The 18,204-nt window shown below is 37.1% G+C and overlaps 1 protein-coding gene across 4 annotated transcripts in view; it reads left to right on the top strand.

Moving 5' to 3' along the window:
- Window positions 1-16,963, top strand: part of KIF6 (kinesin family member 6) — a 175,527-nt gene extending 158,564 nt beyond the window's left edge. For 2 of the 4 annotated variants that reach the window (XM_075749020.1, XM_075749022.1), the window contains 4 exons: window positions 239-327; window positions 7,938-8,027; window positions 9,971-10,077; window positions 13,057-16,963. In XM_075749020.1, the coding sequence (XP_075605135.1) occupies window positions 239-327; window positions 7,938-8,027; window positions 9,971-10,077; window positions 13,057-13,073 (303 nt within the window). In that variant the 3' untranslated portion in view covers window positions 13,074-16,963. Of the gene's footprint in view, window positions 1-238; window positions 328-7,937; window positions 8,028-9,970; window positions 10,078-12,030; window positions 12,041-13,038 lie in introns of all 4 variants that reach the window. The other 2 variants (XM_075749024.1, XM_075749021.1) reach the window with 2 other exon arrangements.
- The last annotated feature ends 1,241 nt before the right edge of the window (window positions 16,964-18,204 follow it).

Raw genomic sequence — 18,204 nt, 5'->3', positions numbered from 1 at the left:
CTCAAATCGGTGAACACATGCTGTTACATATTAAAAACCTGTAACCTGAGCTTAAAAATACTAGAACCAATCCTAAACACTTTTCTCTTTGTTCAGAAGTGTTTGTCCAAGTGAAGAAAATACTGTGTTTTCTGAATGAGTCATTGCCTACCTTGTTATTGCTGAGACCTGTAGGCCAATATTAAGCACTCAAAAAAAATCCTATCCTACATAATTTTGTTTTTCAATCTAAACCCAGCAGGAAAAGCCAGAGATGGTTAGCTCACCAAATACCGCAGCTGTTTATCCCCACTTTATCAAATCCTCGCAACATCTATCAACTAACAGGTAAATTGGTCATTTTTCTCTGCCTTACTTACTTGGAAAGAAAGGCACTTTTAGTAGAAGTGCATTTCACCAGAATGCTTTTGCAAATATCACACTCAAACACCACATTTCCAGTTACAAGATAAATGACTGTGTAGAAAATTAATTTTTATCATTCAGTTATTTTGCAGTCATATTGAAGGCAGCTTATTGTAACTCAGTTCTTTTGACTTGTTGGTTTTGGGACTCTGGAAATCTGTCACTAGGGACCCCATGACAGATAGCTAAGAAAAGCAAGCCTGTTATCAGTCAATTTTGCTATATGAGGAGACTATATCTCCTTTGGAATGTATTCAGGGGGCTGCAAACCAAAAAAAGATTAAAAAATTATTTAATATATAGTCTAGATAGATTTGCTGCTGAAAAATGTCCTGGTGCTACATTTATGCAGCATATTATTCCAAAATGATATTGCATTTGATATTGTAAAACACTGGTACATCCTCTACAGTAGAAAAATGAAATCATCTTGGTTGTTTCATCATCGGTTACTTCTGATTTCAAAACTTCTAATTTAAATTTGCAGTAATAGAACTCCATAGCCCCCCAAGCAAAGTAGAGTGCAGGAAAACATACCAGAATGTGCAGGTTTCCATGGTCATTGGCAATAAATGAAAGTGTTCTCTCTCCTTCCCTCTTCCTCTCTCCCTCTCCACTTTTCTTTTTCTCCCTCTCTCTCTCTCCTTCCTCATTATACAGTTAATCTTTCTCTGATGAGTAGCTTTACCTACAACTTTATAACAATAGTCTGCATAAATGTTGTTTCCTGCTTTGCAGCAAACATAATATATCCTACATACCATTAAATAATGAATAATCATTTTCTTAAAACTGTAAAATATATTCTGATTTTTATTGTAAACTTCTGTGTATCTATAGTAAATGCTCCAAAATCAGTACAGAGATAGAATGAAACACTTAATCCTCTAAAGTTGTCTCAGAAGGCATTTTCAGATGTCTCAAACTGATGAAAACTAACTCTAGTCTTCTCTACTTTGCTTCAGTTCTTATTCCGTGTTCTCTCAGGACGTAGGCACTATTTGCTTTGCAAATGGCTGACCAGTTTTAGGCCTGATTTGAGCTGTTCATTTCTGGTTTTAGGCTGAAGGGTACTTGTCCCACAGAAAAGCTGCTGAAACAGAACCTGAAAACATTTTTGGTCTAGCTTAGCACAAGTTCAGCCAAATTAGCTCAAGCAATCCGTGACTGTCACTCTCTTTAACTTGGTACTGAATTGAACTAAAGACCTCTTGCACAACCTCTCTGCCCCGTTGTTCTTGGGAACAATAATTTCCTGTTGGTGTGCTGATGCATGGCTCAGGAGAGTAGTATCTTTTGCAGTCTAAGCTAGAATTAAAAAGAACATACGATAATGCCCAGGCACTTCCCAGTGCAATGGGAGACTGGCCTCTATAAGAGTGTTTTTTTCTCCTTCTCCCACGCTAGGTCAGAAGCAAAATGGCATAACTGGTTTCTTTATAATATTCTTTTAAACTTTTCTTTCAAACTTTTCTTTCAATTGCCTTTACTGTTTGTGTTTATCACTGGAAGACAGGTCTCAGAACAGTGTGTCTAGCATTTTGAATAGAATTGGGGAAGGTGCCTGCTTGCTTTCTGCTGCCGAACTTACTTCAGAGTCCTGCACTGCCCCACGTTGTCTCTTGCGAAAAATGACATTCTTTATAATGAACAACTTCTCTGTGTCTAAGTAATGGACATGTTGACTGAGATTGACTGGATGATCCTTGCATGTATATCACAGACCCAGAACATTCATCTTCTTGAACTTAAATTGTAGAGGGAGTCAGGATGAATATAGTTTTGTTTTCCCGTCTCTCTCAATATTCTTGCAATGATCTTTTGAAGTTAACTGCTCTTTCCTCTTTATAGTTCCTGATCTCATTTTATGTTAGGCTGTTTAAATGTATTTTACACAGGTACATTTCCAATGTGGTGTATATGGAAGTAGAAACACTATTTCTGCTTTTTGTGAAGCGGAGCTCCAGGCTTAACATCCCACTGTGCATGAAAATTTACTTTTCCCCCTACTTGAGGCAATAACATTTTAGAGGAAAAGTTTCCAATTTCATAGGCTTTAAGAGTATAAAACAGTAGAATATTTATGTCCCAAGGATTTCCTTGACCTCAGTTGACACAAGAACTTTACTTACCAATTCCCATGATTGTGTAGGATGAGTCCAGGCTACAGTTGTTCCTCTGGATTACGTAGACCCAAGACACAAATGGCTATTTGTTTCTAACTCACCTAGAAATCAACAATCTCTTTCTCTGAAATGATAGTGCTATCTTCACCCAGCAGAATAACCGGTCACAAAAGCAGAAACTGACATAAATTATATTTGATATAATGATGTGCTGTAAATAAAACCTATTTCCAAGATGGAATTCAGTTCACAGGTGTGTTTAATAGATATAAGATCTAAAACTTAGTGCCCTACCATGTCAGAAATCTAAGACTGCTCTTGACAGAGTAAGCATGCAGTAAAAAACCATTCAGAGAAACTCCTGAGAGTGAATGGATATAAATACAATCTTCAGGATTAGAAGTAATAAATTATGTATCTCAGCATATAAAGGATACAGGTATATTCCATAATCTTTCTTGAGATTTATATATGAGTGTGAACAAAATCTTTTGATCACCTTCTAGTGCACAATTCATGTGGATTGTTATTGTTTGGCACACCTTAGTCATGTTACCAGAGCAAATTAAGCCTTGGAAAGGGAATGTGATAGCCTCAAATTGTATTTTGTATTAAATCAATTTATAGCTAAAACAGAGAAGGGAAGCTGGTAATCCTTTTGAGACTTAAAAAGGATACAGACTTATAAAAGGCACTTGATTCATGACCAAACATGTCTCTCTTTCAATTGAAAAAAAAATGGCTGAATTGTTAAGTGTCAAAATAGTCTGTGCTAATAAAGGAGTTGAACAGTGAGCATTTCTGCCTTGGTCAGTAAGGTTTGAAAGCCATTGGCTCGATCCTACTCCCACTAGAATAAGGAGCAAAACATTGATTTCAGTGACCACAGTGCTGAAGTGGAGGAAAGGGTGACATAAGGGTTATCAGTGGGTTGGGCATGAGAAAAAACATCTCTGCATAAGAAAGGTAATTTCTTGAACAGGTTAATCACATTAGCAAATCTGATTAAACAGCTGCAACCAGTAGTTTGTACATTGTACAGGCTTCCAGACTCATGTTCATTAACATGTTGAGTAGATTCAGGACTCCAGATTATATTTATATTTGCATATGTCTTCCATATGAAGGTTGCAGAAATATTAAATATCATATTACTTAACATATTACTTAAACATATTACTGAACATATTACTTAAAATGAAGAACAACTGTGCAAAGTGGAGAAAGAATGACCCATCACTGTATTTCGGACCAAAAAGTGTCTAATCAGCAATCCCAGAGTCACAGTACAAAGAGAAAGGAAGAGGAACTTAAAATAATCATCAGGAAGTTATTTTATTCAAAAGGAGTATCTAATAAAATCCCTCAAACTTGAAAGAGAATACCCTACTTGTCCATATTCTCTCTAACATAAAGCTGTAGTGCTAACTGCTACTGGTATTATACGTACATTTATGTCTCTTAGTGGGTTCCTGTCAGGTCTGCAAAAAGTCTTAAAACATATATTGGGCTCAGCACTCCATGTCTGCTCCACTTCGGAATTCAAGCTCAGTGTTGTGTTCATCCTCATATAGTCTTCTCCCACATTGGCTTTCATTTTAAGAATTTATCCGATCCTTGTCTGTTCAAGTTACTTCTCTCACTGAATTTTTAATTTCACTATTGTTGAACTGTTCTTGTATTCCCCTTGAATCAAGCAAATGTTGGATAGTTATTCAAATCTTCTAAAACATTTTGGATTTTTGTCATTCTGTCAGAAGGAATGCATTCCTTTTCAGTTCAGTCAGATCTTTCTTAACCTCACTCATTCCCTACCGCATCTCATTTGTCCTATTCCCAGCAAGCCCCACAGTATGTTCAATCTCAGACTCCTTGGATCTCCAGCTTCTTCTTCAAAATATTTCTGTCACTTTAGATTCCCTTGGAGATAACTCTTCATGTTCCCCAATGACTTTGAGCATCAGGGTTTTTAACATTTATTGCCCTGGATTGCAAAATTTACTCACTGTATTAGTGCTATGTGAAACAAGGGAAATGTTTATATATTTTGCAGCATTTTCTGTCGTAATAATTTTTCATTCCTGCCAATTTTCCACAGTGTTACATGACGATAAAACATAATCTGGGAATAACATCATTGATAATGACATTTCAAAGATTTTCACATTCTGCTGGTAACAATTTAACTTGAGCAATTTATCTATGAATTTGCAAGTTAGGCCAAATTTGATTTTGTAACCAAATACTAAAATGCTCAGATTTTAAGCAGCTTAAATCTTGCCTGCCTTTACAAAGAACATCTGTTCCCCTCATGTCCAAGACTCAGATGACTGGAGAACTGCAGCTGAGGTTGTTTTAACATTGCAGAGGTTGCACACCTTCAAATTTTATGCTTTCCGTTTTAGTCTATCTGGTTTTCCACTTTTTTTTCAGCTGGCGAATCAAGCATTCATACCATCATCTCTCCAGCTCCTCTACCCTATATGCTTGATGGAGCTGGTCAGTCCATGGGACAGCTGTCTCTGGCCCTCGGGTTCCTGCAGCAAGGGAGACACTGCCGCAACACTGCGTACATGTCTCTAGCTGCTGCCCCATGCCTCACTCAGACATACACCCCCAACAGATGACCCCCCCCCCAAAAAAGCAAGTTGCCCACTGGGTGAAACTTGAGGTACTAGGTTAAAAAAAGAACTGAGACATATGAAGTTGACAGACTATCTTTAATCTGCAGAAAAAGCTGGAATTTTACTGAAGCTGTCAGGAAACAGTGCTTTAAGACTTCTTAAATTCAACTCAAGGAAAAATCAGACAGATTCAGAATGGAAATGGGAATCATACATTGTCAAAAGAATCTGAATAATGTTAGAGCTTAGGAGCCAGACAAAGAGGCAGGACTTCTACACCTTGTGCGTCCATCCAAATCCAAAGCTGTGATCCAGGAGTGCCTATTTACACATTACAGAAACACTGGTTGGAAGTCACCTTTAGAGATCTCTAGACCAACCTCCTGCTTGAAGAAGGACTATAGTCACACTACATCAGGTCGGCTATGGTTTTGTCTGGGCATCCTGAGATGCCCAGTCCTTCAGGCTTAACACACAGAGGGGGGGATCATTACCCCCACCCCATGCTGTCATAATGACCTTCCATTAAATTTAGAGCAGTACTAGCAACATTTCTCATCTTTTCTCATCACTGGAACGGCATCTAACACTTACATGAAGGAGGAGAGTCCTGGCTTCTGAGAAGAGGCTAGAAGCAAGTTGCATCTGAGCGTACAAATCACTGCACAGCAAAATTACACTCTTTCATCCACTTATGACTCAATGTATCTTGCAATGCCATAGAAACATTATCAGAGCTTCAGTATGAAGGACGCAAATTAGCCGCATACAGGCCATCCCTCTAGCCTAGTGATTAGAGAAATCTCTGGGATACGTAAAAGATCGATTTGAGTTCTGCCAAACTGACGGACTCATTTGTTAGATTAGTACTCTCATTGTTAACCTCTTCTATGGAAGCACCACTTTGAATTATTACAATAAATAGTTATAAGCTTCCTTATAAATTTCTTTAATTTGCAGGAGAAGAGTTTGCATCCTACAGACAAAAATGTCTGGCTGTAAGCTGTAAGTTTAAGGTCCATCTCTGCGCACAGTAATGTTAATTTCCTGATTCTGGGCATCACCTCACTCAGTCTAAGGTGGTGGGGTTTTTTTAATTATCACCTTCCTCATGTTCCAGTTCCCCCAGAGCACTCTAAGGCAAGTTTTGGCATATTGTCCCAGGTCCAGGAATCCACTAGAAAGTGAGATCCCTATAGGTCAAACTCTGCCACACCTGTAGTGTCTAGGTTTTTTTAATGTATCTGGATCTCAGTCTCCTTTAAAATGTGGATTTAACAATTCTGGAGAATAATTTTCATTTAAATTCAATGCAAAAAATTAGTTCAAACTTATAAACTACTGCACCTTAAAACTAAATTACTTCAGCTGACTCACAGTATTTATAAAATTATACATTCTGTTCATGGCAAATAAAAATCGAAGAAGCTTATTTCAATGAAAAGAAAGCAATGAAAAAGGATTGCATTAAGTCACATTACCTTACATCTGTTGCAGGCGAAGGACACAGTCATTGATGGTTGCTATGGTTCAGTTGATGGGCAGTAATTTATTAAACCATGGTTATATGACTTAGATGCCTAGGTATCTCAGGGCACAGACACAGAATCCTTTTAGAAAACTGAGTTTAAACCCCTAAATCACTTAGTTTTTAAGAATTGCCAAATCAACGGAAAAAACGTTCAGGAAATCCTAAAGCAGAAATATGATGTGAAACTCCCAGATATTGCTAAACCACATAGTAGGTAATAACATTGCGCATCCTTTCTAGTTCTTGTAATATGTAGGCATAATAAAGCACAGAGTATTATTAAACGTTAAATATGATATTGCTTTAGTTGAATTAGGCTGAGTCTTGAGGTTATTTTAATCCATTTAGGCAGGTGTGAATGGTATGGGACTTCAGGAGTTAAAGAGAAACATTCAGTAAACCTGGAGCTGTTCATTTGAAAATGACTTATACTCTTGGGCACAATATCTTCTGCAAAACTGAACCTGGCACAGTGTAATACAGTAAAATTTTAGTAATAAATTTCTTTCCTTTTTCAAGTTCTCTGCCAGAAATATCAATTCATCAGCCAACAATGAACAAACTACTGCAGAGTTAAAAAAGCAAGAACTTGCCAATCCTGCCATCTACTGGAAAAAGCCTAAATTTGAGTAATTCAATGTTTTCAGTCTCACTAAGATTGGCACCAGATCCAGCAGCATATGCGACCTCGGGGGAAAGGAGAGAGTCCCTAGACATCCCGTGGCAGAAATCGCCTTGCTAGTGGAGAGGTTCCTCGATAATGCTGTCTGCAGGGACAGGAACGCGCAACAGCTGTTTGCAATATATTTGGCTATCATCAAGCCACATCCCAAAGTCCTCACTGAGTTTTTGTCCAGTCTCCCACTGATTTCGGTAATAATTTTGCCTGACTAAAGAAAGAATGGAAAATGAGCTAAGGCCTCACTTGGCTAATAGTCAGTTTGGGAACTAAATATACCATTACAAACTGTACATCAGATACATCAAAAAGTGCTTTACAAGCCCTGCTTAGAAGGCAAATACTAAAAGTATAAACTTTATGAGCTTATTTGTCATTCTTTCATAGCCACATTCTCTACATAAACCTAATCATTGCATGGATTCAACTGAAAATCCTCTTCCAGTAAACAACAAGTGCTTTATATAGATAAAAAAAGTCTTGGAAAAAAGCTTCTTTGTAGTTACTTAGCATATATTAATATTCCCTCCACAAGGGCTATATTCTTTCCCTCATTTCTGCTCCCATTCTAGTTTTTCAGAGACCACAAGCACCAGCCCTAATGAAGATCCAGCTGGGAAAAAAAATTCAATCACTTCTAGTAACCCAACTTCAAAAACAAGGTAAGAAGCATACCTGGGCTATTCAGAGGAAAAAGCAAACCAGTAAGTAATATGATGCCTAGATAACCCTCTAGCAGTCACTTTAACAACAGTCTCCTTGAAAAACAAAAATAAAACTGAAATTGCAGATTTTTCTCCAACTTCCAAAACAACACCAAAGCTGTCCCATAGCTTTACATCAAGTAGCTGCATTATCAGCATTAAAGAGGTTATTTCTTGTTTGGCCTGAGGCTTATTTCCCCATGAGCTTACGAATCCTCATGACTATGTCTTCTCAGCAAGAGACAGGAACTCTGAAAGAATAAATAAAAACATTTGAAAGGAAGAGAGATCTGAGTATGTAAGTACTGCAGAATGCAGAAACTATGCAGAGATTTTTTCATTCTTGTAATTTGGTCCTGATAACATTTTGAGTCTCCTTCCTACAAATTATTCTAGTAAAATAAAATGACACCAGCAGCCTGGATATGTCAGGCTTGGCAAAGGTTACATGTCATGTTTTCTGAAAAGAGGTGCTGCTTCATGAAAATTAGCTTAGCAGGTTAACAGAAACTACTTTTTTTTTTTTTTGACAGCTTCTCTATTTTTTCTAATATGCTCATTTCCATGTTCTTTTCTCCCACCAAAACATCATGCCAAGTCAGTATACTTCCAGAAGTTCCATTCTTACTGTGCTCAACAGTTCTGGCTATTAAGGCCCTTAGGAAAATATGGTTAAGTTACTATTTTTCCTACTGCATTAGAACAAATCACAAGGGGTTTTTCTTTCATTTTCCAAAACAATCCATTTCTAGAACAGCAAAAAATCATGGAAAATTTAATCCCCCAAAACCTAATGTTTTAAATTGCATTTGTGTTTAAGAAAAACAGGAGAAAAAGAGAAGCTAAAATGGAATTTAGACAGTACTTTCTCAAATATATTGTGGTGTTTTGGGTTTTTTTATATTGTTGCTAATCAAATGAAAATCAATAAGAGAGTAGTCCTTTACTTGTAAATTACATCAAAAGGATGTTTTATTAAGTTCATGGTCACTTGTGGAATGTTTTCCATTTTGGTTCACTAATTCAGCAACTGAGTACTTAATTAGTAGCACAATGACAAGGATGTCAGTCTTCCATTTTATGTCAGGCACAATTACGTTCTGCTGCAATAGTCAGTAAGAAACAGTCGAAATAACTATAATTACAAAGGTAGGATATGTAAAAAAAAAAGTTTCTCCCTTTAGTTCCACTTGTCCTTCCATATGATAATTTTTATCACTATATTTCTCATTTCATCATTAGTGCTTAGTCTTTAAACAAGGTTAGAGACATAGGGCCAAACTCTCAGCTAATTAGAATGGCTTCACTGTACTACATCATCTTATACCACTGGAGGGTCTGTCAAAAGCAGAGGTAAGTTAATGATTTAACTGCACAGGTACAAGATTTCAGCTGGGACTGGAAACTCGGCAGCACAAAGGAGTTGTGTCTGTCAGCAAATGTCATGTGCTTGTTCACTTCTATGTATGTATGAAAACTTAATTCCCTTACAGGAGGTAAAAATACTATTGATCTGTTCAAATAAATTGCAGCATTTTTTCCTGAAGCAAACACATGGCATAGTCACATCCATCATTTCTTTGGTAAACTCACTGTATTAGACTTTTCCACTTGGCAGTAAATCTTTGACTCAGCAGTAAAATATTTTTAACCCTTTGTGAGAGGTTTTTATAGCTGATGATAAGCATATAGCCCTACCAAACTAAAAAGATATTGGCTAATCTTAAGAATCTACAAAAGAGCATTAAGAAGTCCTGAGTTTGATTCTCCTCTGAACTGTGCCGTCTCTAACTGTGTCTGGAGATCAAAGTCCTCCATGCTGAAAAAAAGAGAGGAGAAAATGGAATAGAAGATTAACCTTCTTACTCAGTTGGTTCCACAAGTATACTTTCTTATTTCAGGACCCCACCAAGTTCAAGTACATCCATTCCTCTGACTGGAGACAGCCAGGCTGATGCTGACATCCTAGCTTTCATTAAAGCAAGACAGAACATCCTGCAAAAGAAAGGTAAATCCTGCCAAAAAATAGGAAGCCAAACCAAAATCTCCAGTACAGCATTTTAAAGCCAAAATAGCTTTAGTCCACATTTACACTGACGCAAGTGAGAACTGGCTTAAGTTATATTACATTATGTTCTCAGCCGTTCTAAACACTTGAGGTTCTTCGCGTGTATTTATTTTAGTAGCTCAGTGCTGCAGTGTAAAACCATGAAGGCTGTCTGGTTTGCTCAGCCGCCATCAGTGAACTTTCTGGGGCATGCAAGTCTGTGCAGCCTGCACAGTGTATTTCTTTACACTTAAGTAAATGCATTTGAATGTGGTTTCTTGATGATTAAAATACTTCCAAAATTTTCTCTATACATTTTCTTTATAAACTATCTGGCCTGGTTTTCAGCTGGTACAAATTTAGCTGTAACAATTGACAACAAATAAGGATTACGCAAATGCTTGCACTGTACCCTACCTCATGAGGCAGACTGGTCCCCTGTGTCTAGCAGAGTATGCCATTAACAGGTATTTCACTACATCAAGGTCTAGTGAAATTTTCTATGGGTATTTGTTACCAAATCAGGTTCTGAGAGCAATCATAGGTAGGCAATAAAGTTCACTCTACAGTGTAGATAAGTAAAATTGGCAGGAAGCAGAAAGCTCTAAATAGACAACAGTCACACTGCAAGGTAGCCTAAAAGTAATTAATCATGATAAAGAAAAACAACCTGTGATTTTTTTTTTTTTTATTTTTTTTTTTTGGTGGGGAGTAATAGTTTTTAGTGGCAGCAACCAATTAGAAGATGAATGCGGTAGTGGTTACTGGAGCAATAACTTTCCATCAGCACTTGAGTGCTGATGACAGCATTATTCAGCAAGCTATCAGCACCTGGCAGATGGTGTTAGCACTGTCACAAAGTGGGGTTCGGATATCACACTGCTTATCAGAAAACTGTCAGGTAAACACACAGTGGCTGAAAAAACAGCCTCCCTATACTCATCCAAAGCAAACACATAACACACTTAGGCTGTGGGATCCCTTTTGTCTTTGTTTAGAAAAGCTGTTGTCAGGTTTCTTCTACAAATGAAATTAAATTGAATTTATAGGCAGCTCACCAGAAGAAGGTTAGAGATACGTGTCTTACAACAAACATTTCAGGCCTTTAGAAGTTCCAAATCTGACTCATTCTGTGAAGTACAGTAATCTAAGTAACAAGAGCACATCTTCTCCTGTGATCATCTCCTAAATCATACCATATCAGGAATGTCTCTCTCAAATGCCTGTTCCATCCTGACTGTTTTTCAGCCACAGGCTATTAACTAGCATCATCCACCAGTTTCAGAAGGCATTATCAACCTTGACAACTATTAGACCCCCAGTTATAAAAGATATTCTTGCAGAACAAAAGACAGTCAACACTTTTAAAACTGTTCTGAAGATCAGTTAGACAGGATGAGCTACATGCTGCCCTAAGTAGCTGAAAAGGAATGGAGCAGCATTTGGTCATCCTGGCAGTGCAGGGCTGGATGACTCAAACAATCACTAAGCACAGGCAGGGGAACAAAAAGTAAAAAGAGGTTTCGTAAGTGTGACCGGCATACTACAAATGTGTAGGGAGCTGACGCATCATAGATAAGAGACAGCTCAGCACCAAGTTCTGAGAAGGATTTAGAGTCAACGTGGCCCATAAAAGACGGCTTTTCTTCCTTGACCGCTTGTGAAGAAAGGAAATACCTCTCTGATTTGGAGGATGGAGCCACTGATAGCAGGAACCAGTGATCAAAAAAAGTTTGTAAATTCTAATTTAGCAAGAGGAAGGAGGGTAAAATCTATGGATTAGCACTACTAATGAAGTACTTTGTGCTTCAGCACCTTAGTGAAACCTGAGGACGTTTATGAGGTGCAGTGGTAGCCTTTCTAACTGGGAGAAGAATATGGGCTGAGACTCCACTATTCCCATATCTGTGATAGTGTTATGTGTTCCCTTTTCCCGTGAGCACATCACTCTTACCTGACTTGTTTCTAGACTAGAAGGAGATGAGAGGCACAGTAACTGCTGTAGTGTTTGTGCATCGTTGGCTATGTGGCATTTCCAATAATTGTTGCATCCAAAGCCAAGGAGAACTGGTGGGTTTTCCTTTTGGGAGTGGGGATGGGGACTCGGTTTTGTTTATAAAGAAAAACTATCAGCGGTAGAGTTAAGCAGAGAGGCAGAGTAGACGAAGGGGGAATGTATTCTGACTGAATACTTTTTATTCTAAAGTTATGTTCACACAGAACATTTCTGCATTTGCACACAAATGTGTTCACTCCCTGTATGCTTATTACACACAGAAAGCCCTGCAGGAAACAACATGAGAAAGCATAGGTTCAGCCAAACCAAAGTCTGCTAGGCCTAAAAAATGACAGCATACTTTTTTGTCATGTTCTTTCCTTTACTGATCCTGACCCTTTCACACTGTTATGTCAGTGTCTTAGAAGCAAACTGGCCCCACTTTACATTAGCTGGGTGGAAAAAAAAAAAAAAGAAAAAAAGAAAAATGTGTGCAGAAGCCAACGGAGTGGAAAATAAGTTTGATAAACAGAAAGCATGGGAATGCTCAAAATCCTTAGTGACAGTAATGCAGGGGAGGGAATGAGAGGTCTTAGTGAAGATTACTTCAGGGTTTGCAGGTTGTTACCATTTGCTTTCTAAACAGAGCGGAATTAAAGCAGGTACATTCACAGGAGCTTGCTGGGATTGTTAAAGCATTGTAATAACTGCATTGGAAAGCTTTTTACAAAGGGCTACTCTGCAAACATGCTTTTGCTGCCTTGTTCAGTCTTGAGGTAGAAAAATGAAAATGCAGAAGAGTAGATGAATGTTTTTTTTGTCTTAAAAGTTTTAAATTAAAAGATCTTTTTTTTCCTTTCTTTTGTTTTGTGTTTCTGAAGTTTGTTTTAAAATGGACAACACAACCTGAAATATAGTCTAATGTATTCTTTATCTCCTTTCAGGCTTGGGGAACAAATGAAATTCTTGTTGCAGTCCATTATCTCCTTTTACAAACAGTTAAAGATCTTAAAAAGAGTTCTTTCCCTTCCTCTTCTGTGTAGAAACAGGTACGAATAAGTACTTTAGATGTATGGTTTAATTGGTAAAGGTACAAGAAATTATTTGTCTTGACAACAAAATCCATTTCTCCAGGGAATCATATTTGAATATTTGCACTCAGTATCTTCAGCTTGCATTAAGATTAAGCAAAACTAAAACAACCAATCAGGAGTTTGCCAAATATGCTTGTTTATTGAGAATTCATCGTATGTTTTCTAAATGTTAAAATTATCTACTGTATTAATGCTCTTATACATCTTTAATCTGGGGAACACTTATTAGTACTGATGATAGTTTTGTTTGCATCAATTTGCATGAGGCTTTATTAATAACATCTAGTTGGCATCCACAGAAGTCTGTGGAAAAATAGTGTTTAGCTGGATTACAAAATTCTATAAAATTTCATTTGAGACCTTTTGCTGATTTTTATTTTTTCCCCAAAGGAATAGTAGTTTTCATATCAGATGATTAGAATACTGACATTGCACTTGCAATATCAAAATAAATTTTTACTAGAAAGTAATTCTAGAGTTCAAAATTTCCCAACTGGTTTTTTTCATTTGAATACATTAAATGTTATGCAAAATATAGACCTTCCCAGAATATACAACTTTCAGATGAAACAATGACACTTAATAGGCCTAAAGTAAAACAGAGCAAATACTTATAAAACACAAATGAGATGTGAACATTTAAATGCAGTTATATCTTATATAAAATGAAAGTTCACTATTGACTTGGAACTACTTTATTGCATAATACCTGGTTATGCAACAACTTATTTTACACATCAGACTAAAACACATCAAAAAATACAATGCAAAATAGTCCGTTTCTCTGAGATACACATACTTCCAGGCTGAAGCCATCATTTTTCATGCTAGTGATAAGCTTACAGTCGTGCATTTGGAAGGGTTTGGGTTGTTCACATAAAATACAGCAATATATTGGCAGAAGTCACGTATCATTCTCAAGGATGTATATTTCTTCAGTTGTTGATACTTAATTCTGTGGCAAGTTCATAATTATTCAGAAGTAATTGGTGAATTGGTATGTTCAAAACTACAGAACGTAGTGTTTATCAAATTAACAACTAAGATGCAATCAAGAAATATTGAAGTTATACCTTTTTCTGCGTTTTAATTTTGTGTAAAAGTCAGCACAGGTAGCACATAAATTGTTAAGCTTTACGTACAAGGCAAGATAAAAGTCAGATCTACTGTTGCTTTGGGAAGAGAGAGTTCAAGGATTTGGTCAGAGGTGGGAAAATCCACAGGTCTTCCCCCTTTTGTATAACTGCTCTGTTAGAGATTGTATTAAAATGTCCTTTTCCTGCCAGAATCTGTATCTGTCTGTCTTTATTTTTCTTCGCCTTACTCTGTTATATATAAACACTGTATTAAATATACACTGAATTAATGTTTATACAGCTTTGTTGAAGATAGCAGGGCCACCATCCTGCCTCCATCCAACCCAGCTAGGTGGGAAGAACCAGAGGTTCCAAACCATTGCTGGGTGAGGCAGCTCTCTCTTTCAGTTTTCAGTAAAGTCCCCATTATGGTGAATTTATTTGAAGGTGGCCAAAAGAGAATTACTGGTATAACAGCTTGTTTCTTTTGACATTGAAGCATTTCAAATAGGTTTCAATAACTGGTTAAGAGAAGGATCTCAGCGCTATCCTGGTATGATCTATGTGACACTGCTACTACTTGATGATTACATATCCAGTGTTTTGATCTCAGTTTGCCACACATCTAACTCACAGAGAGAAAACATTGCTTGCTCTTCTGTTTCAACACTTTCTAGCCTTTTTTTACAATGTTGTAAAATTGGTGTGAAATTCAGTCACTGTCAGCAAAGTAATACCTGATTGGCAGAATGGTCTGAGGTTAAGATTATACCAAACACATAAGAAGAGCTTGGACAAAAGTACATCAAATAATAGAAAACCATATAAATAAATAAAACCATATAAATAAATATAAAGGATTTCTTGCTTCTTTTGGAAATTTTCGTAATATCATGTGGACATGAAAGATTGCTCATTCAGTACATAATAGACTCAAGAAGGAAAGCATACACTTTTTTAAAAAACTGCCTCCACTTTTCAAAGGGTGCCTCTTGGATTCATAGGAAAATTCAGGTTGGGAAGGACCTCAGCAGGTCTTTAATCCCACCTCTTGCTCAAAACAGCATCAGCTATGAAATCAAACCAAGATGCTGAGGGCTTTGTTCAGTCTGGTCTTGAAAACCTCCAAGGATGGAGACTGCATGACCTTTCTAAGCAATCTGTTCCAATTCTTGACTGACCTCATCATAAAAAAAAATTTCCTTATGTCCAGCCTGAACTTCTCCTTTTCCCTATTGTCTCTCTTCTTCTAACAAGCCACACTGTCAAAAGCCTGGCTCCATCTTCTTGATGGCCTTCTCTTAGGCATTGGAAGGCTAGTGGTTTTCCTAGGTCTTCTTGTCTTCATGAAAGCATTTATTGCTTCAAGAAAGTTTGGTTGGCCACAGATGAACAAAGTTACTTGTTTTAATAATGTTCATATAATTTCTAGATTAATTTCAAATAACCCAAGCATTTACCACAGTGAAGAAAGAGGCCCACATTTATAATGATCTTGACTCCTGCCTAAGCCAGCTATAAAGCAGTATTGCTAAGCACAGAGATTCTCATGCATATCTGACTCCTGTCTGTTCACTGTGATATCTAGCTGCTGGTTGGTTAAATGTTTATATGGTAAATACAATTTATTTGTTATCTCCAACCAGAATAAATCCAAATATCTTTTTTGTGGAGATTTCTTGGGGAGGTAGTTCTACAGTGCTAGATATCATGCAGATAGTTCCAGGATTAATTTATGCCAGAGATTGTGGATCATCTCACCTCTTGTTTCAAGGCATTTCCAATCCTTCTATATAGTTTATTTCAAGCGAAGATAGACATCCACTGGTCTCCTACAGCAGTCGCCTTCTGGGAGGGTCAGGATATGACCCAGACTTATAATAAATGCCAAAGGGTCTGTTCTCGTTTATGCTGAATCTGCCAGGGATCTATACACGATCTGGAAGCACACTAGGGAAACCCCTGAGCTCATCAGCTTTTGGCTTGGGCATTTGTCTCCATTTTCATCACTTCCTGGCCACTGCAGCTTTTCAGAGAGCTCCAAGGAGAAAATGACATAACCTTATGGTGAGTTTCTCTTGCTTGGAAGATGGACATGCCTAATTCAATCTCCCTTTTTCACTCCTGTGTTTTTTTATGAAAGAGTCTTTGAAGTGGAATAATGAGGTTTACACATGTAACAGTGTAAGTATATATTGTGATATCTTCCCAACAAACAATTTTATTGTTCTTACCTGGTTTAATCAATCATAGGATACAAGTGGTTTATGTCAATAGTATAAACTGAGAGCACTCCAATGTGATAAATTGTTAAGATCTTATAAATGTTGACTGTACCAAATATCCACCTGGTAAATATGGATGCCAACAAGGTGAAAATCTGGGAATGCCTAGTTACATATAGCATCTTTGGTAACTGTATATAGAATTTGTTTGTCTTTTCAAAGTCCATTTTTAATAACCACAACAATCGAACTTCTGTTTTTAGATTATTTCATATGAATTGTTTTATTGTTGTTTAAATCAATGTTACATGATCTTTTTGTAATATTTTTTTCTGTTTCACTTCCTGCAATATTTGCTTTGAAACCTCACCAATAAGGTAAGCAATGTAAACTAGATATTTGTAATAGTTACTATCCATGCCTTCATTTGACACCACCATAATAAAGTTGAAGACTTTCGACTAAAACTTTGTATTCCCTTTCCCTGGAGGGAAATCTCAGGGGCTGCTCCTGAGATTTTCAAAGATTATCTTCTGTTCATTTTTTTGGGACAGCTTGAGGTGCTTCATTTGGCACAAACAGTGAACTAAACAAATAGTTGTATTTGTGGGCCAGCAGTGGGTTTACCTAAATGCATTTATACAGATAAAGAACAGAAACAAGGTCTTCCTCCAAGACAATAGCTACAGAATTCAAGGAAACTTCCCCCCCCCCGCCCCCAATGGAATCTGTATGACAAAAATGCTATTGAAATCTTGGAACTCTCTATAACTTTTATCTGAAAATGCTTCATGTTTTCACCTATGTGAGTGTAAATCAGGAAGTCAAAATGCTTGGTTTAAATTTGGAGTGAGAACAAAATAAGAAGTAGAAAATTGCCAGGCAGCAGTGTCATGCCTGAAGAAATGCAATGTTATTTGTATTTAACATGGTTCTAAAATAATTTCCTTAACTCTTCTCTGAAGTGCAGGGTTTAAAAGTCAGTCAAGGAGCAAAGGAGATTCAAAACAATTCCGTATTTCCCTGTACAAACTGTTCAGGCTGAAACGCATACCCTGTGGAAGAAAGGGTCCCTGGAGCTTTGCATCCAGTTTGTCATCTAGTTCTGTACAGAGACAAACGTACTCTTATGTTTAACATTGGCAGAGCGTGCTGGAACAGCAGGACCTCTGAGTAACAGTCAACTTCTAAGTTCAGCTCTCTCAAGAAGTTTTCGCTTTCAGCATTTTTTTATTTCTAATGTTTGTGAACTCAGGTTTTGTTTATTTTTTAATCAGAAGAACATTAAAAGAGCAACAAGAGAAGTTAGATTAGACAGTGTGGTCTGTCATCCCATCATCAAAAGGGATCTGCTAGTATTGTTATTTCAGCATATTGTATATTATGCCTTATGTGGAAGTCAAATTTAATTTCTGATATGGTAAGCCATGCTGAGCTCCCTCTTCCAGATTCAGAACTCACTCAGAAAACTTGAGTCTTCAGTTTACTTCCAAATGACATATTTGAGTTTGTTTTTTCCTGTGGCAAGACATAACTTCTGGGCTACTGCACAGATTCTTGTTTCAGTTTAGTCCTATGTTGCAGCCTGACATCAGGGGAAAAAAAAAAAACCTTTGCGAACAGAATATTGATGATTTCTATAACTTGAAATGTATAGGTACATATTTCTGTAGCTTTTCCATTGGAGTAAATATGGC

The sequence above is a fragment of the Balearica regulorum genome, chromosome 3 (genome assembly GCF_011004875.1).
Source record: "Balearica regulorum gibbericeps isolate bBalReg1 chromosome 3, bBalReg1.pri, whole genome shotgun sequence".
NCBI classification, from domain to species: domain Eukaryota; kingdom Metazoa; phylum Chordata; class Aves; order Gruiformes; family Gruidae; genus Balearica; species Balearica regulorum.
The sequence above is the reverse complement of the archived record's forward strand: the minus strand, read 5'-3'. Positions and strand labels throughout refer to the sequence as shown.